Raw genomic sequence first — 24378 nt, 5'->3', positions numbered from 1 at the left:
CCTACAACAGCATAAAATACAAGTGATATGATAACTTTATGGATGAATTAAACTTCAATAATCCAGAAGTAGGGAATGCAATCTCGTTCTCGCGAGATCGCGAAATTGGCGAGATCTCGCAGTATTGTTATTCATAAACTCGCGGGATCTCGCTTGAGCCCCAATCTCGCGAGATTTGCATTCCCTATCCAGAACTAGTCGGTCGGTCGATTTAAACTTCTTGTAACTTGTTTTGTTGGAGGCTATGAACTAAGATAAAGTGATAAAAGCTTTATTAGATTTTTTTCTGTCTGATGATAAATATTATTTAACATCTAATTTCGATAAGAATTGCTGCCTACTTGACCCCTTTTCAGCGATATACATAATTTTTTATCAGCATTTATTATGTACACGATAAGTTTGCTTTGCAACTTTACTGTGTATGAAATAAAATCAAATTAGTTCCACCAGCCAACTGTTTTATAGATTTGAACAGTACAGAACAAATTTTCTGTTAATATGTACATATATTATTATGTAAATTCAGAATTCGTAATATTGTTGTGCCTCAATGCGTGGCAAAGATCACAGCGCAAAAGCAAATATTTCGTTATACTACTTAATCTTAGAAGGATTTTTTCTTCTGTACTTTCCTCTTGTTTTCAGTGAAATATAATTAATTATAATGATGAATGACTCTCTAATTTTAAATGATACTTTGAAATAGAGCTGACCAAAAGTCCGTAGTTCGTGATGTGTAACTTGGCAAAAGCTTGTTCAACAGAGCAATAGAATGACTAAATGTTGTCTGGTAGTGGTATAGGGTCTGTCAGTGAAGAGGAAAATAATCATACTCTTTAAAACCTGTAACATTCGGAGCAATTTTTGATATCACATCCATAGGACGTCCACTGCTGAACATAGGCCTCCCCCAATGCTTTCCATGTTGATCCATTGGTAGCGGCCTGCGTCCAGCGCTTCCCTGCTGTCATCAATCCTAGATGTAAATGTTTGTTGCAAACAGTGTCCTGATGGCTATTGTCTTGTATGTCACCTGTTTTGAGACAATTAAAAAAATACTTTCTATTCTAGTCATGTTCTCCCTTAAGATTAAGAAGAGCGAACGTGATGGGGTATTTTCATAGATAAACAGTAGCATACCTGTAAAATCAGCAAGACCTAAGATTGTCAATTTTTGCAAGACGGAGCGAGATCAAACGCGAAGCTCAAGACCGAACGCGATGGAGGACTGTGGACCCTCTGCCCTATCTAGGGGACATAGGACCTTAATGCCCGTTTTCACCATCAATCCCTAGGTAATGTTTAAGTGACCCCTATGAAAACAAAATTCCTGTTATGTGTTACCATAGGGGTCACTTAAACATTACTTAGGGATTGATGGTGAAAACGGGCATAAATCAAGTAAGGCTCAGAACAGACGGTGAAACGAAACTGCAACTGCTAGTTACTTTTGAGTTGTATCTAAGTTTCTGCCATAGCGTCCGTTGAGAGACCACACATGACACGACCAGTTTGAAAGTTTCTGGGCCTAAGTCATACCTGTGAGGCCGCGATCCTGGTCTCCCAGGCCGGCGAGCGCAGGTGCTTCATGAGCCTGCTCAGCAGCCGGTGTAACTCCTCAGGGTGGGCCTTCTGCACTTCGCCCAGCTGCCTGGCGGCGGCCCGCCGGGTGGCCGCGCCGGCCCCCGCCTCTAGCAGCACGAATAGACGGTCTAACCTGATAACAAGGATGATATTGGGTTACTTATTTGTAACAGTGGAGCTACTATATCTAAATATTATACATATAAAAGGAGAAACTGACTGACTGACATATCAACGCACAGCCTAAACGGCTAAACGTAGGCACTTGAAATCTGGAAGGGACGTAGCTTAGGTACCGTAGAGGTGCACTAAGAAAGGAATTCCTGAAATTCCCACGGGAACGGAGCGGGAAAATCCTTTTGTATGAAAAATCTAAACCGCTTAAGTTAGACGCTTGAAATTTGGCATGAGGGTACCTTAGTAAACTTAAAGCTTAGTTACAACAGGATATTGCAAAATTCCCACGGGAATGGGAGTATTGGGAGTGAACGGTGAAGGGGTCGGGCTAGTCGACTCGAGATCCGAGGAACGCGGGTTCGAATCGAAAAAAATCGCTCAACTCTTGCGGTGAGCCCACTCGTAACACAAGCATATTCAGCTTACCACGAAGGGCTAACGGGACTATTAGTAATTTGTGCAATAATCTTTAAAAAAATCTATTAGAAGATGCTGGTATGAGCGTGAACGAGAGAACTTATATAAGAGTCCAAAATGTGGAAATCGCATTACGGAATAAGCTCGAACAATATAATTGACGAAAAACTTCAAGATTTTTCTAAAATAATAAGTCCGTAGGAGTTAGTTACCGGTTTGATTGCCGCTTTTGCTGATACCACTTTAATAAAACATAAATAATACCAAAACGGAAAAAACAATGGGTTCAACAGCATTATAATTATGTTTGTCCTGTCCATACTTTTAATGCGTTACATTTTGGAAAGGCAAAACAATTTCGTAGTTCTGGAGCAAATGTTGAATCTTATGCAACTGTTATTGATTTATGATGAGTGAGTAAGCGAGGTTGTGATTTCCAACATCCTGTATTAGTAATGTGAACTCGTATTGCACGATAACACGAGTAATTTAATTAAAATAATTCGAGCGGACGTACTTACTTATGTGTACATAGTACTTTTTAAGAATGGTAGTTTTTTTTAATATGGTAAGTATTAGATTATTTTTACACTAATTGCAATTTGGCGAAATTGCAGCGTTTTTTTTTTTTTTTTTTATGTGGAGGCAAACGAGCAGACGGTAGCGTTTTGTTCTCTTGTTATGACGAGCTCTATGGCCAGCTTGGCATCTTTATTATGTATGGGAAGATAAAGTTTATGGCTGGGTAATGGGCTAATGGGTTAATCCTATAAGTACCTACGTAAGCCGTACCGGTACCGGGTCACAAGTATCAAGTATGATAACCCTTAATCATATCATTGTGTGTAACGTATATCCAACATTTCTGTAAAAACTGAAAAATTGCAGCATACGATGCTAATGCAATTATTGATACAATTTTTACCGTTATCGGTTATTTACTTGACCTAACTGGCCTTAAATATCGGTCACTCACACTGGGGCATACAATACAAAGCGCTCGACTCTACCTAGAATCCTAACCATCTCTTGTTTCAAACAAAATGAAACTACCACTACTAACTACTAATTATTGACCATAATATTTATTTTAAAATTTTATAGAAATATTTGTTTTTGTATGAATACCGCGGCGAGACACTTCGTGCCTTGGCATAATATGCTGAAGGGTGACCTTTTTGGTACATTTTTGTAATGAAAAAAAGCAATTTTAGATATAATTTTAGACCCAAACCCATTGTAATTGGCAGACGCTAACAGAATAATGGATCATTGTAATAATTACAATTATTACGCAAAATTATAAGTTGCAATAAAGGCAGATAAAATACGTGTTAAAGATTTAATAGTTATAAAACTGTTATAAGTGGATACCTACCTACATTCATCACTCGGACCAATAACCTCTGTCTTCGTAATGGTCAAACCGATTGGACCAATTTGTTTCAATGAAGCTTGGAGCAATAAACTTTTTTGCGATAACTTGTCAGCAGTTATAAATCATTTACCAGGTGTAATTTAAAAAAAACTGTCTCATGATTATAAAATACACGATAGGTTTAATACAAGACCGATCGATATAATTCTGATAATTAAATTGTATAATGGACTACGTGTACAACCTTGCAGAAACCCCATCATTATTCTTATATAAAATGAATTTTATGTCCTTGTCTTTACATTTCGTTACTGATAAGGGAATCTTAGCACGATGTATGAGACAATAGTATTATACAAAAGCCCTGTTTTGGTATAATACTGGTGTACTTTTATGTGCCGAATAAAATATACACAAAGCTACTAAGGCTAACTAGAAACCCTGGAAGTCTGGCTAAAATCATATTATGTAGATGTATGCTTTCATGCGATCTCACACAAAGTGTCACATATTTATCAAACTTTTATCCAGGTCTCCTGAGTTTTTCCACGTCTTTTCCTTACGCACATGTCATCATCGTAGATAAGAACTATTTTGAACGTAAAATGGGTTATCTTACTGACTCTGGAATTCACGTGGTCTCACAAAACGAAGTGGGATTTAATTCGCGTTTTATACAGACGACAGCAGGTCAACCGATCTTACGATCTTATGCAGTCGTAATAGGAGCTACTTTACAACAAATATGTAGTCTGATGAGCTGTCAACTATGCCTAGTTTCCAAGTCAAAGGTCAGTAGCAAAAGCGCTAACTTCAAGCACTTCAAGCGACAATAATTTTCAATCAAGTCGTCGGGTACATTGAGACGTCGACGTTGACATGACCTTCTGGCTAATAGGATATACTCGCAGTAGTACTTTTTACCCGACTGCGCCAGAAGGAGGGTTATGTTTTTTCACCTTTTGCGTGGGCTGTTACAATCCTGTTTGTTGTAAGAGTTTATGAACCATGATCTTATGAGCTTATGATCAAGAGCTTAGTGTGCCATATGAAGCACGAAATATCCACGATTTTCATACATTCATACCACGAGTGAGTCAAGTTTAGAGAATAAAAACTCCGCTGACTAACTACTACCCGTTACCATGAATTATAATGCCATAAATAAATAATATGTAAGTAAATACTTGTAAGGAAAACTTAGAGAAGTAAAACTCACCTTGAGGTCATTTTGGCAGTTTTTCAATCACTTCAGATCGTATAATTTATCCTGAAACAAAAACAACATTGTTATGTACATGTCTATTTAAAAACAATACTATAGCGTAATAACTAACTGCGTATACACTTTGGTTTCTCACTCGTATTTTTATTTCGAGTGAGGAAATGTCATTAACATACGGTTTTTAAGCTTCGCGGTTCGATAATCTTTTTTTAATAAAAGAAAAATGTATTATTAGTCTACTTTCTAGATTTGTATTGTATGCAACTAACTAACGTCATGTTAACGTAAGAACGTAACACTGTATAATTAGATAAAACCAATTCCGCACGGGAAGCGTCGCTCACCAGTGCGGCGGAAGTTAAATTGTAGATAAATAAAAATAATCATATTTTTACTTCCTTGTAAGCACAATGTTTTATATGAAAATAAAATACAACGTTAGCCGCTATCGTGAAGCAGATAAAGCGAAACCTCCTATCCATCATTCTTTACGAAATACGCTAAGATTAAACATGCGTAAGTAGAACATACTTTCTAAGTAAACACTCGGAGTGGCATTCTGGCGTATCGTAACGTAAACTCTCCGATGTTCATAATCATTTTGAATTTTTGATAGCCATTAATTTCTGCTTCATTTAGATAAGTTGGTCACTGGGCCTGTCCCTTTCAGTAATTTGTTAAGGGTAACAAACAAGCTGAAGTCAACGACATAGCGCGCAGAATTACCAAACATAAATGGCACTGGGCGGGGCACACAGTTCGTAGAACCACAGAACTGGTGGCCTTTAGGGCAGAAAAGTTCTCGATTGGCATCCACGGTCCGGAAGAGGTAGTTTGGGCATACTAGGTAGACTGACTTATCCGAAAATCTGGTGATATTCGCGCTTGGTAGTCGCGGGAAGCACCTGGATTCGGGAAGCACCTGGATGCGGGCAGAGCAGGACCGGTTGTTATGGAAATCCTTGGAGGAGGCCTGTCTTGCAAAGGACGTCATTTGGCTGAAATTAACGAAGGCTGCAGTCTCGTAAAATCTTAATGGGGGACCTTCGCGATACACGTCTAACACGTCGCTAGGAATTCAGATTCTTGATTACATTAGAACGATACACGTGTGGTGCTGTCGCGATGTCGGACGAAAAAGCAATTCGTTAATTCGTTAACCGCATGATTGTATTTTGTGCCAGTCATTAAGTTCATATTTCCGATAGGTATTATTAACTTTATGGTGCCAGTCTGATTGGAAATTGAAACCAAGATATAGTACCTAGCCCTAAGTCCTTTCCCTCTAATTTACATATTTTTTTACACAAAAAAAACCCTTTATACTTTGATGGGACTACGCGACTTGTGCACCAAAGCTAATCGCGATTTACAAAATATATTTTTTTATGTAAGACAAGGCAGATATTTGACCGCAATCGCACCTGGTGTTAAGTGAGATGCAGTCAATATTCACGTCTTAAAAAAATGCGAAGGGTCTGTCTGCGCCAGAACATCCGAGTCTAGTCTGCCACATGTTCACATGACACTGAACAGTCTGGTGGGCTGTAACACATGGTAATTTATAATGTGACGATTCTTTTATAATGTCTGTAACATTATGTATGGGGAGCTCGCAGTCCAGTCATTAAGTTGGCGCCCACCGCGGTGGTCTAAACTTTAATTAAATTAAATAATAAAAGAAGGAAACATGGTTTGAGATAATAAAAAATATTTCTTAGTTTCTTTTAAATCTTTCTTATCACTTGACATATTTTTTCTTCTTTCTAATTAAAGTCATAGCGTTATTTGGCTAGCTATAATATAATTAAATTACAAAAGTTCAGATTAGCACCCTTTAAAAAATACATTTACAAATTGTATGATAATGTTAACGACTCACGCTACGCACAGTTCAACTGTCGCCGACAGTTCCGACAGTATCAAAACACAAGTCATGTTCGGAAAAAAACATAATAATGCCTAAGTAAATAAGACAGCAGACTAACTAATCATTTGTATAAGACCTTTTCTCGTAAGAGCAGTCGCGACACAAACAAATATGCGCGCGCAGTTTCAATGCTCAATGAATGGTCCACAACTGCTATCTGTGCCCCTTTTATAGACAGATGACTCAAAACTCGTCCTAAAGCTGTTTTTCATATTCAAATCCAAACAAAACCAAATAAAAAGGCAGTCTGTACTCTGTTACTATGTCGTCATTCAAAAATTAGTTCTTTTATTAGCAACAGACATGGGTTCAGACGACTCCACATCAAGCTGAGCACTGTTGTATCTTATTTTGTTGCAATAGATACGATTTTGCAACAGAAATGTTTTTGTACAGCATTCTTTATTATTTTATTTTTCGTCTGACACCAAAATACAAGTCACTAAACTTTTAGGCTGGGTTCTGGGTTGCACCATCTTACTTTACATCAAACTTCATACAAAAAAACACTGGTTATTGTTATTATAGTTACTGTTAAAGTACTTTTTTATATTTTTAAACTGGCAGAAAGTGGTGACTGAGTTTGTTGCGGCGCTTGCCAAATGTTTGTCTCGAAGCACTGGTAGGGAAAAAAATGAGACATGTAAAGGTTCCTTAAGAGCATTTGCCGATTTGTAAGTACTAATTTAATTAGTCTACACAAATAAAGATAATTTTGATTTGATTTGATTTGAGTAAGCTGGTGCAACTCAGCCCTCATGAATGAGTAAGTCAGTAGTGACAAACAACAGTCTTTCCTGTTCACAAAAAAATTGTAAGCATGTTATTAATAAATATTTTGATCACCTATCTAACAGTTGATCTATTCCTTAAAAAATAACTAACCATAATAAAAATTGCTAAATCAAATACATAGTCTAGAAAGTAACAGGCCAGCTGTAATAAAAATTAATTAATGAGGCAGGTATTTGAACCATTTATGATACTAATTGGTTTATTTAATTGATTCGTTTATATCGCTTCATATTTCTTCACATCAACCATTAAAACACACTTGGCCTATAAAAAAATCACAACCCCACACATCAGGGAATCAGACGTTTACTTAACAAATAGTAAAGATTTATAACATTTTATTTTTTAAATATAAAAGTGGTCTTGTAACATTGTTAATTTTCGACTTATTTATTGCTTATTTTATCCCATGAAACTCTAAGCAGTTTCATGGTACTGCGGTAACAATTTAATTCTATTTTCTCGAAAAGCAAGTACTTGAAGGGTTCTTTCACTTATCCGTTTACCTAAATAAACTTATGCTCAGTAATTAGATATGCTGCAATATGATTTGGGTTTCATAACAAATTCTTTAGAAATAAACAACAATTTGAACAAGGCCATAACAATATTAATTTTGTAAGTGTATAATTTAATTAATTAGATATATTTTAACCAAAGAAGACCGAGAAGTGGATAATTATTTAACTCTTAGATGACAAAGGTCAGGCAGAGTGCATGATGAACTCATTATCTGTATTTTTGTAGGTATCACAAGAATAATTGAAATAATCTTTTTTTCTAATACTACCAATCACAAATTTCATCTGGAAGCCACGACGGGTCACACTAATCTATCATAGAACTACACGTAACGGTATTTACACAGGTAAGAAAAGCGACCCTTTCACGCATGCTAACATATGGCTGTGCAAATATAATCGTATTGATTATTCCAATTATTGATCTCGCTCTCACATTTGAAACCTTTCTACACGACCTTGGGTTGACCAAAATACACTCGGATCAAAAGTACACACGTAGTGTGGTTCAGATTGATTTTTTGATGGCACGAAATTAGCTAAAACCATTTTGCAAGAATCACTGTCAACATTTTTGATGAATATCTTCATTTATATCATAAAATCTGATGCTCACCTTGCACAACAAGGGAGTTATCAGGTCACTGCATCCAAATATCTCCATAATTGATGCCACATATAATCACACACGATAACATTTTCGTCAAATTGCACAAACAAAAAAAACCAAAGCGACGAGAGGAAGCGCATCGTCCAAGCTTCAAATTTATACTGACAGCCATGCTGCTGATGAGTCCGACTTTATTGTAGAGTTGCGCGCTGATTGGCTGAAAAGAAGATCATAAAAAATAATAATTGCTTCTATGGACCAATCAGAAGCCTGGAATTCAAAAATTCTTGATTGTTTGCCAAAAATCGTCATTGAAATGCAATATCGTCCACGTTTTGATATCAAAACATGACCAATTTGATTCTAATCTAGCCTAATTAGCAAAAATGATACCAAAAAAATAATTATCATGTGAGTTAAATTGTTTACGGAAAAGACAGTTCAGAAAAAAAAAAATACTCAGAAAAATTAACATTAAACTGGAACGAAACGCAAAACTGACACATGAAACGTCAGTTTCAGCTGTTCGATTTCGTGCCGTGCGTGTGTGCGAGTTTTGTTTGAGGTTATTTTGTTAGTGTTTTTGAATAAAAACAATACTGATTACCAATAACTATGGGTAAAAGGAAAAACAAGAACCAAGATCGGAAGAAGAAGATCAGTCTGGTGTTCGACGAAAATAAAAGAAAGTAATGATGAATAAAATGTGCTAATAAATAAATTTTGTGATTTGAAAATTTTCTTTCAACTAATGTCGAACTTAATTTTCAGAGAATTTCTGTGTGGATTTCGGAAGAGAAAACTCGAGCGTAAGAAGAAAGCCCAGGAGGAACTACAGCGAATGCTGAAAGAAGAGAAAAGAAGAATAAAACAAGAAGTAGGTTATAATTTGCATAGCATTTATCATCGGATCTTTATATCCGCAAAATATGCTGTATTTTGAAATAACAACTATACAAATCTTCAAAATACATTTATCTTATTTAATTTCAGAACAAAGAATCATATAAGAAGTTGATTGTATCAAGCAGACCCATCCCTGACATCGAACAGTTACTTCAAGAGGAATATGAGGATGACGATGTAAATGTTAAGATAGTTGAGCTGTCTGCAGACACCCTGCAAAAAAGAGATCTAGTTATAGGCCAGAACACACCTAAGGAAACTAACATAAAGAAAGATACCCCCAAAAAAAAAGAAAAAGTGGCTGAAAATATTCCAGGGATGGGTTCTGATGAAGAAAGTGCTGAGGAAGAGTCAGAAACAGAAGAAAATGAGGATGAAAACACAAAGACTAAGAAAGAAATAAAAAAAATGCTGAAAAAACAAGCCACAAAGAAAATACAGAAAAGCAAAGTATTCCAAATGAAAAGCAAACTTGATAGGGTAAAGAATAAGAAGAAATCTCAACAGAAGAAAGGACTAAAAGCTAAGGTTGCACCACGTAAAGATAAATCTAAGAAAAAGATTGGAAGACGAAAACATTAAACAATACACATTTGAATGTTTATATTCTTTTATTTCTTATAATAACATGCATTAGCAATTATGAAAAATAAAATTAGATCACATGATTATAACTAATGAGGTAGGTACTCAAATTTTATCTTAACAAATTAACATTCAATCTGTTTAACAGATTCAAAAAACAATAACAGGTAAGAAACGCAAAATTGAAACATTCCTTACAAAATCATCACATTTCTTTCACTTTTTAACAACCCTTGTTCTTTTCTTTTGTACAACTGACTCAAGAGAGCTTTTTTCAACATCTAGATTTTCAGTCACCTTGTTACGTGGTGATTTTCTTTTCATAGGAGACCTTTTATTATCTGATTCAATTTTACCTTTGATTTTCGGACTCTTCAAAACTTTATCAGGTAGTTTAAAATTGTCAAATTCATTATTACTTTCATTCTCGGGTACATTTTTATCATTTACTTTTTTGCTTTTGTTTGTTTTCTTATTTATTAAATTGGTTTGATCACTAGTTTCATTGTGTTGCTCTTTTTTAGGGGTAACTTTCTTTTTCTTTGGCTGAGCTGGCTCAATCTTAAAAATAGGAATGTCTTTTTTCTCTTCAAAAACTTCATCTTCTGAAACTTCTGCTTTGATTTCTTGTTTCATTGGTGATTTCTTAGGAGTCCTCCCTTTACCACTTGAAGGGCATATATCTTTATTCAAACATTCATTGCATATGGGACTAATGGGTAAACAAATTGTCTGACCAAATCCCACCATGAGATGATTGACTTCACTCCACAATTCAAAAGGGAGCCATGACTGTAATGCTTTCCTAGTATCTTCAGGAGTTGCTGTAGTTTTCTTTACCCATCCAATTCTGTTGCTTATTCTATGCACATGGGTGTCAACACCTAGAAAATTTAAAAAGGTTAATATCAATATTAAATTAATGTGAAACAATATAATGTTATTTAAGGATTTAAGTTACCAATTCCAGTGACTTTATTCCATGCAACTTTCATACAAATATGTGCCATCTTTGGCCCCACTCCAGTCAGTTTGCACAGCTTTTCAACTGAGTCTGGAATGTCACTGTTGTACTGTTCTTTCAGGGTCTGTGTTGTCTTTTTTATGTACTTCACTTTTGTCTGGAAAACACGTTTTAAGACTTATATCAATTACCATAAACATGTTCTTTACCTAGGAGTTCCTAGGAACTCAAGTGTTGTTTATGCTAGTATTTATGAAACACCATCAGTCAAAAGACAATAGTAAGTAAATTACTCAAATTATCACATTTAAATTACCTTCCAAAATCCAACTGGATATATCAACTTCCCCAATTCTTCATCAGTCATATTCAAGACATTGTCTACAGTAAGTCCACGGGCTCGCAAACGTTCCATTGCTGCAAATGTGACCTGGTCTTTTGTCTGACTGGACAGCATAAGGGCTATTAGGCTTTGATACCTCATTACCTAAAAGTTAGTAATGAACATTTAAAATTTTCTTTTAGACAATGTATCAATGACCCATGTTCAGCAGTAGATGTCCTGTGGCTGAAATGATGATCATGATCAAGCAAGGTGGACAGCAACTTCCAGTAGCACAAACTTTCTACTACCCTCTTCGAAATAGCAATTTCAGAAGCAAAACAAACTCAGTCCACAAATATGATATACCTCAGGAGGTGCATTTTCATCCATCGCCATATGACAGCCCATGGAGTCCACAGGCGCATCATTGTTTGATCTCATATTCCGTAAATTTAGCAAAAACTCCCTCCAATTTGGAGGCTCCCAGAGACCACCTCCTTCCTGCAAGTTTAAACAAATGAATTATTTAGATGCCTGCTTTTATAGCTCTATTTACATATTTATTTATTGACAGTATTGTAACATTGTACCAAAGAGTGATTATTTGTTACTTTACCTGTTTTGTAGGGGAATCCACCTCAAACTCAATTTTAACATGTGGCTTCTTTTGAAACTTAAACTTATTCAAATCTGGTACAGTTCCACTTGTAGTAGGTTCAGTTTCATCAGATGGCTCAGACTTTAAAACCAATTCTGTAACTTTATCATTGTTATCCTTCTGGTCAGTTACGGGTTTTATTACATCTTTAGACAATGTCTTAGCTGCCTTAGGCTTCCCTCGCGGCATTTTTAACAGCAATCTTCCAATAAATATAATGTTAATAACTTAAAATTCACAAAAATCAAAAATATACCGCATCAAGAAAAAGCGAAATCACTGCCAACTTATAATACTAATTTGTTTGATTTTTCACGAGTATGATTGTTTATATTATAAACTCTGTTTCAGGTTTCAGTCAGAAATGAATTGATTATAAATTCTTTTCTTCAGTGTTTGTTTACATTTTTCAATTTCGCTGAAAATCGGACGAGGGAGTGAATGGTGAACGAATGATTAATAGAATAGACAAAATAGAACGGACGTCATTCGGCTGACCTCGCTATTCGATTATGTTTCTGAAAATTAACTGTAATTAAAAACATAATCGAATCAATAATCTTGAACATAGTGATACTTGAAAGAAGTTAAAGTATTGTGTGCCATGAACATAAGACACAAACACAACTGCCATATTCCCAGAGCCCCGATTACGGTAATTTTTAACGTCTCCAATCCAACGTTGGTCGTTCAACAGCGTACGTCAGCTGTTTTGACCAATCGTATCGCAGAATCGGTGAAGCGCGTCTGGATTGATATAGATGACCCACGCTGAACTGTCCCACCACACTCAATGACAGGGGGGCGCTACCATCGTTCAACTATATGGTTTTCAACATGGCAAAAATCGGAACCAGCGATCCGGTATTGACGGTGGCGCCCCACTGTCAATGTCATGGATAGGACAGTTCAGAATTTTAGAACTATAACGTTAAAAGTTACCGTAATCGGGGCTCTGATCAACATACAGGGTATGGTGAGCTAATGAGCTACCCCCTTTTCACCCCCAATACTGACTACACTATGGGGGGTGACGTTATCTGTGATTAAAAAAGTAAAATGTCTAATTTTGACGTTTTGAATCCTTCAAAAAAAAAGCAAGCACGGCACGGCACACGATCAGGAAATCACTAATTCCTTTTTATAAATAAATTAAACTATGGCCGAATTGCTTTTAGATCCAAATATAAGGGGTTGGGTTTTTCTCCCCATTGTTATCATCACTTTCCTCGTTGGTATTGTGAGACATTATGTTTCGATTATTCTATCTTCCCAAAAGAAAATTGAACTTTTGCAAGTTCAAGACAGGTAAGTTGATTATTAGAATACTATTAATTGGCTTTTAACGGTATTATGAAAACTATACAGTCAGCTATTTACCTGTATTAAGCAAAGTACCCACTATGTTAACAAAAACATTCACTCACAGATCTTGTTCAGTAAAGAACATAATTGCCTTAGAAAAGCCATTTTATAATAATGCATTTTACTACTACTGTTTCCAGTCAAGTGATGATAAGAGCTCGCTTGCTACGTGAAAATGGCAAGTACTTGCCCCGACAGTCCTTTGCTATGAGGAGGCATTGGTTCAACAATGAGGAAACTGGTTACTTCAAAGTTCAAAAAAGAGCTGCCACCTCCCAGGTATACTATTATAACTTAGTTTCATATTAAACACTACCTAAAATACATAAACACTATTTGTATCTAGTAACTATTTCAATTATTTATAAGTTTGTAATTATTAAAGTTACCATTTACCTTAATGTGTCCCTGATTTTCCACAGAATCCCATGACAGATCCAGGCATGATGACTGATATGTTGAAAGGAAATGTCACCAATGTTTTGCCCATGATAGTTATTGGTGGCTGGATCAACTGGATGTTCAGTGGTTTCCTAACAAGTAAGTTTTGTTTTGAATAGTACCAAATAATAGGAAATTGGCATTCTTTCTTATCATGAGAAGAATTTTCATAGTTCTTTCTTATGTAGGAAACTTGTTCACAATCAGAGTTCTAACTTATTTATTAGATTTGCACTAAAAAGTTCATATTTATTGTCTTGTATTACTGGCACAATGTATCAGGTTGAACCTCGTATTATTTTTATCATTTTTCAAGAAAAATACTTTTTTTATTTTTCAGCTAAAGTGCCATTCCCACTGACACTGCGCTTCAAGCCTATGCTTCAGAGAGGAGTGGAGTTGGCATACCTGGATGCGTCATGGGTTTCCTCAGCCTCGTGGTACTTCCTCAATGTGTTTGGTCTTAGGACAATTTATGCACTAGTTCTAGGAGAGAACAATGGTAAGAAACATTATATTGTGCATATTATTTTATGATTCAGTGCAACACAATTATTCATAAACTGATTTGATCTAGTTTTTTACAAAAGAAATACATTTATTGTTCTAACTAATGGTTTTGTGAACCTTATCTATTGTATACCTTTCACAAGTCAAAGGAAAAACTGTTTACTTGTCTGTTACAGCTGCTGACCAGTCAAAAATAATGCAAGAACAGATGTCGGGTGCTGCTATGGCGATGCCTCCGGACCCAAAAGCGGCTTTCAAGGCAGAGTGGGAGGCCCTCGAGATCACAGAACACAAGTGGGCACTAGCCAATATTGAGAATGACCTTCTAGCTACTTTCGTTGAGAAGGAGAAGACTCATTGAACTCTTTAGTCTCGAAATATGTGACGGCTGTTGGTACGCGTATTTCCATTCCAACCTTTGTTGTCTACCACTTATTGCATTCAAGTCACCATCTAGTGGGATCCTCTAAAATGAACTAACAAAATAATAGATATCATAAGCCTATCTGAGATCTTGATAAATTATTGGAACTAGAGAAGATCTAAGTGATGAACTGAATGAATAGTAGCTACCAACAGCCTGACACCATACTGTAGTCAATGATTTTTATGTATCAAATGTTTAAGTATTTATGTATTGTGGTGATAAGTTAAGTAAATTAATTTACTGGTTAATTTTGTTGTTTTATTTACAGTGATGATACTTTATAATAAGGTTCGACTGTAAAAACCACCAAAGGTATTTTTTTTACATATTTATTTAATGCAAAAGTAGAGTATATACAATGACCTTAAATTCCTGTACAAACGTTAGTAACAAATAGAACTACATAAATGCTTATTGCCAAATTGATTACTATTATTAAAATGTATTAAAATCTTAATCTTATTGGGTCATTTATGCAAGTAATAATGTAGTAATTTCCTTATTTTTATAAAATATTACGAGGATAAGAGACTATTACAAAATTGTTTTCAAACTAGCGAGAACTTGCCTAATGGTCTAGTTATGCATTATTTATTGTTTGATCACACCTTACAAATTGCAAACCGTGCATGGAGTATAAAAAAATCTAACACACATGCAACTTCTCTCAAGTATATATGGTCTTGTGTAGTCAATCAAACTAATAAATACCTACCATAATTTACTCTCCAAAATTCTCTCAGTTCTCACACATATCAGTCACACTTGTGTGAAAAGTTTAAACGCGAAAACAAGCAAGTAACAGTATGTCATATATTGGCAGTATTGTTCTGTTGTAATCAAAATTAGGTACTCTGTTCACTAGTATACCAAGAATGAGCGATAATAAACAAAAATAACGTAAAATATTGAATTTACAATGCTTTATTCAGCCATATGAATTAAATACAAAGAAACTTGCCTATCTACATAACCAGTATTTAGATTTCAAAGGCTTGTACAAGGTTTGCTGATAATAATAAAAATTCAAATGAAACTTGCACAATTAGAATGATAAAGAAATAAATAACATATAGGATATCAAACAAAACTGCCTATTTCCTAAGCAATAATATAATTTCGGAACTGAATACCGCAGGTATACATAACATGGGATATCCCATCGGAAATAATGAAACGAATTGTTTGTTGTAAAAAATAAAGGCTCATCATATCATGACATATTTTTTACGCGAAAATTAATAAAATAATAGCTATCACGCGTTTTCACTGTTCCTTATTTTTAATCATATCCAGCAGAAGAATATTTAGTCTGATCCAATCTACAACTTAAGAACTGTTGAATCAATTTTCCTAGCTAGCTACTAGTAACATGGCAGACGGTGAAAAGGAAGACCTACGCCGTCTATCATCATTAATCTATTCCGTTCAATAGTTACATTCGATAGTACTTTGACCAACTTCTTGATGAAGCGATGTTGGCCGCGGCTACTTGTTGACAAGCTGTTTCTTTCGCGGCTATTTCTTAATGAACTGTATGTCAGACGCGGCTATTTTATATCGTGTTGTTTGTCAGGCGTGGCTATTTCTTGATGAACTGGCTATTTTTCGTAGTTTTTTGTCGATGGCGGCTATTTCTCAACGAGCTTTTAGGTAGCGGCTATTTCTTAACGAGCTTTTAGTCAATGGCGGCTATTGCTTAACGAGTTTTTAGCGACAGCGCACACTGGGTGACAGTTCCTGGGCCCAATGTGCGCTGTCGCTTAGTCGGCGGCTATTTCTTAACGAGCTTTTAGTCGGCGGCTATTGTTTAACGAGTTTTTAGCGACAGCGCACATTGGACGACAGTTCCTGAGCCCAGTGTGCGCTGTCGCTTAGTCGGCGGCTATTTCTTGGCGAGCTATCACCGCAACTACTTCTTGATGAGCTGGACGACGTCCTCGTCTGCGACCGAGTGGCCGAGCCCGACGCGCTGCGGCGAGTACTTGGTGCTGGTGCCCCAGACTAGAGCGTACTTGAGTTGAGCGGCCAGAGTGCGGTGGATGGAGTGGCACACGTGTTCTACCGTTACACCCTGTGAATAAAACGATGTTTTAAAAACATGAGTTTAGCTCTGAAAACAGGTTTTTTAGTGTTGTAATTTATTTAGTATGTAACTTATGAATGAAAAGTGACGTCAGTAACGCAAAACTCGTTACAGAGGTAGGAGTCACGTTTTGAACAACACTTTATCAAAAAAACTGTGCTAGTGCTGCACTCTGGTGACTATTTTTCCTATTGAATTCGCAAACTTATGACGTAATAGGAAGGCAATTAGAGCCTAGTAAAATGTCTTTTTCAATACTGGAAAAAGTAAAAAATTTATGATGTGTTACGGTAGCTTTAACTTACTCCTTCAAGACTAGAAAAAAAAAGCATTTTTACCTTAACACAAGGCGACGAAGTTAAAAATGCAGTGGCTAAAGTCTGGTCGCCGAGCACGTAGAATTTTGTCCAATGACCCCAAGCTACCCAGCCTTATCGCTCGCGCGTAATTATGTTGCTGTCGCGCTCGCACACTCACTGCGGGCGCCCGTCGCACAGTCGCGACAGCAACATAATTACGCGCGAGCGATAAGGATGTGTAACTTGGGGTCATTGGACAAAATTCTACGTGCTTGGAGACCGGGCTTTAGTATAAATGTACTTACCCTCCTGAGGATGAGTCCGTCGTCGAAGTCGGGCGGCTGGCCAGGCTTCTTGGTGTACACGCGGATCAGCGACAGGTATTCCCACAGCGTCTCCAGCAGGAAGTCCAGGTTCAGCTTCATGTTACAGCTGGAACAAACATTACATTGCATTAGTCAGCGTCAAATAGTCCATGACACCCAAAGTAGCCAATAAGTTAACACGTCTGTTACAATTTATTGGGCTAAGGTTGTGTTGGTAACTTCGTGGTAAATAGTCCCCCCCTGGTTGGCTTGAAAATCTGGAAAAATTCATAATAATACCGCTTTTTATGAACTTTCAAGGTAAACTATAGCGGTTAAGATAGATCACTTAGTTTAAGAGTAATAGTCATTTGACTCATGTATTATAAAATTTCTTATAAACCAGTAAAAATTCCTTAGAAGAAAATATGAAAAGTGACTTTAGATGAAGTAATTGCTTGCTTCTGAAATATATTGTGGTAACGACGGACAACTACGGAACCCTATACTGCGCGTGGCACGACACGCACTTGGCCAATTTTTATCTTTGGTACTTTGGGCTACCGTATTTGAAAGCTCGTCAGTTGGCGCCAACTGATGAGCGTAAATACGATTATTGGTAATGGGTATCATTGCATCTGTTGTACCCACTTGTAAATTGCACAGCTTATTAGAGTACCGCCACTGTGTTCCATTCACTCGCCAGTGGCGCCAACTAGTGAGCGAAAATACATCAAATTTGTGATAGCACAACATCCTACTAATATTATAAATGCGAATGTTTGTATGGATGACATGGATGTCTGGATTAGCATGTTTGTTACTCTTTCACACAAAAAGTACTGAACGGATTTAGATATAAAACTTTATAGTATTTATATTGTTTATAACCCAGAATAACATATTACAGGCTATGAGATATGACAATCTGTGACAAACTAAATTTCACGCGGGTGAAGCTGCGGGCAGAAGCTAGTTATTCATATTTTTATTCCAAAGAAAGCACCTTTTTTACAAGACATATTCTCTGCCAGTGTTGTCGTAGAACTTGGTATACATAAATACAGTATGTGCAAGAATTAACTTACCTAACCACAACAGAGTGCGGCTCGCGCGCTATCCTGTCCACCTCCTGGATGGAGATCTGATCGATCTTGTTGTAGACGTAGAGGCACGGCAGGTACACACGATTGGCCAGGATCACGTCGATGAGGTCGTCCGGCGTGCAGTCTTCGCGGAATAGCACCTGTGTAAGAACGTTGGATTATTTTTATTACACCATTTGTTGTTATGGGAAAATGTCTTCCAGTAACACAAATACCATTAGTTTAATCGTTTTCTCATACTTAAAAAGATATTTTGGAAGCCTAATTAGATCTAATTTTCAATCTGTGCCACTGCGAAGAAATAGAGAGGTCGCTCACTAGGCAGACTTGTCTTGTTGCCGCAACCAAAATTGTTGAGCACAACCAGCCAGTCATGCAAAACACGTCTGGCTGCTAAGACAAGTGCGCGGTTTACTACTAGTGGCAACCTCATTATATTCGGCCTGTCGCGCTGCCTCACTCTGGCTGTGGAAGTCAGTGGCTGCGTGCGTTTTAACGCGCATTCTTGGCTGCATAGTGGTCATATAGCGGATTAGCCAGCCTGCCTAGTGCGTGGGAGGCCATATGGCAGTGGCACACACAAAAAATTGCATAAAGGAAGTTTACCTCAGCATTGAATATTTTATATTCGTGTAAAATCATCTGCACCATTTTTTCGTCCACTTTTGTGAGTTGACATGTCGAGTTGAAGGAGAGACCACCGCCTTTTTTGACCTATAAACAGATAAAACATGAATAATTGTAGTGTATTTTAAAGATACAGATGAGTTTTTATTTAAGCGGAGTTGGTGGAGCCGGTTTTACATACTTACATCAGATGATTAATGATGCACATAATTAGGATAGTAATAGAATAGATTAAAGATCGTTCCATCCACGAAGACGCGCCCCATCTTTTTCGGTTATCGGTACACGCTAAATTATCCATAAGTGCACACGCACACTACAACAATGACGCTCGGATTGGTCGGATCTAACTCCCCGCACCCCGCGCTTGCCTCGACCAAAATTGGGGAGGCGCGTCTTCGTGGATAGAACGATCTAATCTAATGTTAGTGACCATGAAAGTTAAGTTAAAGATAATATACAGCTGATGTTTTGACGTGAACGTTTTAATGTATAAAAACATTGTACCGTTACCAGGCCTGTTCATCTCCGCGAGTTTACATCGAAAACAAAACACGCACGATGGCCCACCTACAGGATACTATTCGACAAGGCCTCACATACGAGCGAACATTGACTCACGCACGCGTATTCTTGTGTAGGATGGAAGAAAATAAAGAAAATGGTGTATTAAATACTGTGCAGTATTTAACTGCCTAAATAATAATAAAAACACAGAATGTACTTTTTTAAGTTTGCCTCAAGACACTGAGAGGTAAATAAGTAGTTAATATTATTCATGATAATTCATGCTAAATCATGTATTTCCTCCGCCATTTTCCGCAATTTGGCACCTCACGTCACATCATTTTACCGAAGTCAGCCCTATAGCTTCGGCGCAGTGCCGAACACTGACGTTTGTCATCAAAATGGTGCTTGACTCTTGAGACAGGCTAAATTACACCATATTGTTAATCACATTGAGCATTCCTTTTTTTTAAATACCTTCGCGAAGTAACACTTCTGTACGTAGTACTTATTATTATTCTGTGCCGTTACATTTAATTATGACAATATGCTTTTAAAAATGGACCTTATGTACCTTAAAATAAATGTTAGGTTTGGGCTTATTCAGCCTGATGCCGACGCTCTCCAACTCCTTCTCCAGCAGCTGGCGGTGCACGTAGGGCTTCGTGGCGTCCAGCATCATCAGCACCAGGTCGGCCGTCCGCGCCACCGCTATTACCTGGACACAGACGTGATCGTCTTTTTTTTTATTTGTGTTGAGCGGCTATTCTACACTGGTCATCACAAAAATCGGCCCACCTACGTTTTACAGGAAAACTCGTTTCTACTGACACAATCACATGGTGCCCCAACAATATTGGTGTTATTTGAAAGCCCAATAAATATCCTTAAAGAGAAACACACTTAATTTCGTAATAAACGATTAACATATACAATAAAAGTGAAATGAAAAACTTGAAAAAAGACCTCACTTTGGGCTCACCTCTGGGATCAATTAGACCAATTTTTATGGTTATAAAACCAAATAATGATCTCACGTGTCCTCTTTAACAGATGGATAGCGATTAATCCCAACTTAACAGTTTTATAGCCATAAAAGTTGGCTTAAGCGTAACTACCTATTTTTTGAAGAAGGGACTCTGGATTCTTCTACAGACACATTTTTGGGGTAAAAACCTTTAATTAAATGAAGTTTAGAACTAGGCTTTTAAATGGTAATATAGTATAGTAATATTGGTGGGAAGTGGGGATGCATAAGTTTGAAAGTGCTTGTCGCGGGTGGGTCGATTTTTATGATGACCAGAGCCCCGATTACGGTAACTTTTAACGTTTCCAATCCAGACACGCTTTTCGATTCTGCGATACGATTGGTCGTTCAACAGCGTACGTCAACTGTTTTGACCAATCGTATCGCAGAATCGATGAAGCGCGTCTGGATTGTAGACGTTAAAAGTTACCGTAATCGGGGCTCTGTGTATGTAACAGCGGATGTCTGCCTTCAGATTATAAAAACGACGCTGCCGCGCTGCAGTCGCGCTACTAACGCCCTAATGTGAAAGCGCTCTTAAAGAAAGCACGCCATGATAGCCGAACAGACAAAGGGTCGGATTGGCCGACTTGTGAATTAAGAAACCCGGGTTCGAATCCCGCCGCCGCCGTCGAGCGGTAAAAAAAGTTGATGTTGTGGTGAACTCACTCGAAACTCAACAATAGTTTACACGAAGGATTAACGAGCTTTTAAAATGCAATTTTATATGTGCCAGCATTACCTTACCACTGATTCAGGACAATAAATGGGCCAGTGTTGAGAATAAACAGCACAAATATTACAAAAAACATCACCATTGTCAGGAAAAATTAGTAGTGACACCTGACCTTAATTTTGTACTATCTCATGAGCTTGCATACTACAAACTTGCCACCATTCTACTTGCCTGTCTGTCGCATGGCGAAACAAGATCTTTAACTTACGACGACGGTACTATGACGTAATACTTTGGTCGTAAAATATGTTTTGTTGACAGAATAAATAAAATTAAATGATTTTAACACAATCATCAGAAGTATACTGGTTATGAACTTTATTTACAATAAACATATTTTTTTTAAAACTAAGGCAAACTTAACTCTAAACAAATTTTGTTATGTTTAAACATAAAAAAATTGTTTATTGTAACTATACTTAAACTGTTATATTTAACATTACCTGTCTTCCTCTACCCTTGCCCTGGGCAGCCCCTTCAATGATACCAGGCAAGTCGAGCAGTTGGATATTGGCTCCTCTGTACTCTATGACTCCCGGAATACACGTTAGCGTTGTGAACTCGTAACTGGCAGCCTCTGAGTGTGTGTGCGTTAGCGTCGACAGGAGTGTTGACTGAGGAAGAAACAAATTTCATTTTACAAAAACCTTCGGAACAAACTTTTTCTATCTAAATGAATTCTTATTTCATTATTATCTTTCCATTATCTAATTTCATTAATAAAAAAAATTAATCCTTATTTCCTTTGGTCATTGCATCACACGTGAAACGCTGGACTGATTTCTTTAATTCTTTTTTTGTTGTGTATTATTGTCAAGAAGGTTATAAGAAAGAAAATTAAGGACAATGTCTGTCAGGTAGATACATCTAAATCAAACTTTTGTAAAAATGTCTCAATGTGATCATACCAAGAATAACCTAAATGATAAATGTAAAAAAAACATAAAGTACCAAGAAAGATTAAAATGAAATAATTTGTTAAAAAGATTCAACTACAGTAGAATCCCGATTATCCGGATCAATTAAAACCAGGGGTGTTCCGGATAATCGAAAATCCGGATAATCGAATTTAAAGTAAAGTCAAACAATAATTGACTTTTTACAATAGAACGGGTTTTCAATACATCATTTAGAATCTAAAAATCTAAATTTTAGACCATTGGATGAATCTATTTCTTTTAACAATGAACTAAACGACGTCCGTACTGTGTTACGGTGACGGCGCCTTCCGTTTTTATGGGTCCAGACCTCAAATCGGTAATTAGAACTCGTGAAGAATGAGTCCGGATAATCGGATATCCGGATAATCGAGATTCTACTGTATAACTACTTTTTAAAGTTTATAAAAAAAATTAAGGAGAATACTCACCTTTCCCACTGAAGGGAAACCAATTAGAGCAACCCTAGCATCTCCAGACTTCAGTACATCAAACCCTTCTCCCTTATCGCCACCCTTCTTAGATGGTTCCAGCAACTGTGAGCGGTACTTTGCTAGCTTAGCCTTTAACAGACCCAAGTGGTACTCAGTAGCTGGAAAGAAACATTATGGTTCAAAGTCAAACATACTTAACAACAAATTAAATACATCTTGATAATTTTTGGTAGAAGTTAGTTCTTGTAGACATATCTTACTTTCAGGTGTTACAAGTTTTATAAATATCAAGTCGAAACAAAAGTGCACCTATTGATAACAATAATAATTACATAGTGGTCGTACTTACCTTTATTCTTTTGAGTTCTTGCGATTTCTTTCTCAATCTCAGATATTTTCTCCAAAATACCCATGTTTCTAGGCTGACGCCGAAATTAGTTCAACAATGTAGGATAACAATATTTAAACCTAACGAGACTAAAAATTATTGACTAAATGATATCCTAATGACAAAATATCACCATTTCGCTTTAAATTCAATAATATTATTTAGTTTATAATGAACGAGAATAAGTTTTTCAGTGGTTTTTCAGGTTATTCGTATTTTGTCAACGACGTGACAGATGTTGGTCGACCACAGATATGGATTAGAGTAGATACAGCAAGTTGCTAGTTAAAGCGTGCCATTCCGATATGTCCAAATGGACATACATGGTCGAGTGATGTTCATGTAATCCGATTACAACAATCGGATACGATGATTTTACGAGGACAGTAGTACGAACACGGTAAAGAGAAGAAATTATTTACGGATTGAGAATTGTAATTAACAGCAACGAGTAACAAATATGTAATTAATTAGAATATAAAGTAGCAGTAGAAGAATTATAAAACAAGTTAGAACAGTGATCGCGGAAGACAGAGTGCACTGTATAACGTCGATATATACAAATCAAGAAGTTAGGTCAGTGATCGCAGTATACACTATTACTAGTCTATGTATACGACGCCCGAGATTTTGTCGTTTAGAAATATCTTCAAAACTAGGTACCTGACTTAGTTTTATACGTATTGGCAAAACTGCGCATTTTTACATTTATTAAAAATAAAAAGCTTGAGTAAAATAGTCTTTATTTTATGAAACTAGGTCATTTACTTACTAGGATATTTAAAAGTATGGAATTAAGTATGAATTACTAGTAGTAACTATTTAACATAATGGAATAACGATCATTACTTTCATAAAATAATATTAGGCACAACAAAAATATTATTTGCAAATTAATAATGTAGAATTGTAGAATAACGTCTACCGCTACAAAATTAATTTAATCTACAGTCAGACTAGCTATAAATTTAACAAAATATCAGTTTTATCGGAATTGATTAATTTTTGAATCGAGTCACACGATAACATTCGATGACTTTGCGAATGCAGTACGATGATACGATTACTTTTACGTTGCGGCAATCACTAAAATTCGCTAAAATG

At 36.6% G+C, this 24378-nt stretch overlaps 5 protein-coding genes across 6 annotated transcripts in view; 2 read left to right on the top strand and 3 right to left on the bottom strand.

Moving 5' to 3' along the window:
- Hel89B (histone acetyltransferase 1) overlaps nucleotides 1–8812 on the bottom strand; it is a 56051-nt gene extending 47239 nt beyond the window's left edge. The window contains exons 1-3 of the mRNA XM_028306764.1: nucleotides 8647–8812; nucleotides 4779–4829; nucleotides 1543–1720 (exon numbers count right to left, since the gene is read on the bottom strand). Of these exons, the coding sequence (XP_028162565.1) occupies nucleotides 1543–1720; nucleotides 4779–4789 (189 nt within the window). The 5' untranslated portion in view covers nucleotides 4790–4829; nucleotides 8647–8812. The remainder of the gene's footprint in view (nucleotides 1–1542; nucleotides 1721–4778; nucleotides 4830–8646) is intronic.
- A 340-nt stretch (nucleotides 8813–9152) lies between these two features.
- On the top strand, nucleotides 9153–10148 carry vito (nucleolar protein viriato). Its single transcript, XM_028306816.1, has 3 exons — nucleotides 9153–9329; nucleotides 9412–9517; nucleotides 9634–10148. The coding sequence occupies exons 1-3, from the start codon at nucleotides 9256–9258 to the stop codon at nucleotides 10126–10128; spliced, it is 675 nt and encodes a 224-aa protein (XP_028162617.1). The 5' UTR covers nucleotides 9153–9255; the 3' UTR covers nucleotides 10129–10148.
- A 13-nt stretch (nucleotides 10149–10161) lies between these two features.
- Nucleotides 10162–12524, bottom strand: Nthl1 (Nth-like DNA glycosylase 1). Its single transcript, XM_028306811.1, has 5 exons — nucleotides 12037–12524; nucleotides 11787–11921; nucleotides 11412–11582; nucleotides 11093–11252; nucleotides 10162–11015 (listed from the first exon to the last, which is right to left on the bottom strand). The coding sequence occupies exons 1-5, from the start codon at nucleotides 12265–12267 to the stop codon at nucleotides 10348–10350; spliced, it is 1365 nt and encodes a 454-aa protein (XP_028162612.1). The 5' UTR covers nucleotides 12268–12524; the 3' UTR covers nucleotides 10162–10347.
- A 648-nt stretch (nucleotides 12525–13172) lies between these two features.
- EMC3 (ER membrane protein complex subunit 3) lies at nucleotides 13173–15043 on the top strand. The gene is made up of 5 exons (XM_028306814.1): nucleotides 13173–13386; nucleotides 13584–13722; nucleotides 13866–13983; nucleotides 14225–14386; nucleotides 14571–15043. Exons 1-5 carry the CDS (start codon nucleotides 13238–13240, stop codon nucleotides 14753–14755), a joined length of 753 nt encoding a protein of 250 aa, XP_028162615.1. The 5' UTR covers nucleotides 13173–13237; the 3' UTR covers nucleotides 14756–15043.
- Nucleotides 15044–15241: 198 nt separating this feature from the next.
- On the bottom strand, nucleotides 15242–23515 carry LOC114354429 (developmentally-regulated GTP-binding protein 2). 2 transcript variants are annotated; one of them, XM_028306812.1, is made up of 9 exons: nucleotides 23236–23515; nucleotides 22884–23044; nucleotides 21958–22128; nucleotides 20326–20469; nucleotides 19224–19331; nucleotides 18600–18757; nucleotides 17512–17638; nucleotides 16696–16895; nucleotides 15242–16613 (listed from the first exon to the last, which is right to left on the bottom strand). In XM_028306812.1, exons 1-8 carry the CDS (start codon nucleotides 23297–23299, stop codon nucleotides 16734–16736), a joined length of 1095 nt encoding a protein of 364 aa, XP_028162613.1. In that variant the 5' UTR covers nucleotides 23300–23515; the 3' UTR covers nucleotides 15242–16613; nucleotides 16696–16733. The 2 variants fall into 2 exon arrangements, with proteins under 2 accessions (XP_028162613.1, XP_028162614.1); XM_028306813.1 differs by having other exon boundaries at nucleotides 15242–16629; nucleotides 16712–16895.
- Nucleotides 23516–24378: the final 863 nt, after the last annotated feature.

This window comes from Ostrinia furnacalis, unplaced genomic scaffold (genome assembly GCF_004193835.3).
Source record: "Ostrinia furnacalis isolate ACB-3 unplaced genomic scaffold, ASM419383v2 OfSCF2049, whole genome shotgun sequence".
NCBI classification, from domain to species: domain Eukaryota; kingdom Metazoa; phylum Arthropoda; class Insecta; order Lepidoptera; family Crambidae; genus Ostrinia; species Ostrinia furnacalis.
This window is presented reverse-complemented; position numbering and strand designations above follow the sequence as displayed.

Bases quoted from the DNA above. Each gene is read 5' to 3' on its own strand.
- EMC3 (XM_028306814.1), top strand. From the start codon at position 13,238: ATGGCCGAATTGCTTTTAGATCCAAATATAAGGGGTTGGGTTTTTCTC. The intron at 13,387-13,583 runs GTAAGTTGATTA...TACTGTTTCCAG, and splicing joins CTTTTGCAAGTTCAAGACAG to TCAAGTGATGATAAGAGCTC. The intron at 14,387-14,570 runs GTAAGAAACATT...TGTCTGTTACAG, and splicing joins AGTTCTAGGAGAGAACAATG to CTGCTGACCAGTCAAAAATA.
- LOC114354429 (XM_028306812.1), bottom strand. From the start codon at position 23,299: ATGGGTATTTTGGAGAAAATATCTGAGATTGAGAAAGAAATCGCAAGA. The intron at 19,332-20,325 runs GTACATAAGGTC...ATCTGTTTATAG, and splicing joins AACCTAACATTTATTTTAAG to GTCAAAAAAGGCGGTGGTCT. The intron at 16,896-17,511 runs GTAAGTACATTT...TTTTATTCACAG, and splicing joins ACGGACTCATCCTCAGGAGG to GGTGTAACGGTAGAACACGT.
- vito (XM_028306816.1), top strand. From the start codon at position 9,256: ATGGGTAAAAGGAAAAACAAGAACCAAGATCGGAAGAAGAAGATCAGT. The intron at 9,330-9,411 runs GTAATGATGAAT...CTTAATTTTCAG, and splicing joins TTCGACGAAAATAAAAGAAA to AGAATTTCTGTGTGGATTTC. The intron at 9,518-9,633 runs GTAGGTTATAAT...ATTTAATTTCAG, and splicing joins AAAGAAGAATAAAACAAGAA to AACAAAGAATCATATAAGAA.
- Nthl1 (XM_028306811.1), bottom strand. From the start codon at position 12,267: ATGCCGCGAGGGAAGCCTAAGGCAGCTAAGACATTGTCTAAAGATGTA. The intron at 11,922-12,036 runs GTAAAGTAACAA...TTAAACTTGCAG, and splicing joins TGGATTCCCCTACAAAACAG to GAAGGAGGTGGTCTCTGGGA. The intron at 11,583-11,786 runs GTATATCATATT...ACTAACTTTTAG, and splicing joins ATGAAAATGCACCTCCTGAG to GTAATGAGGTATCAAAGCCT.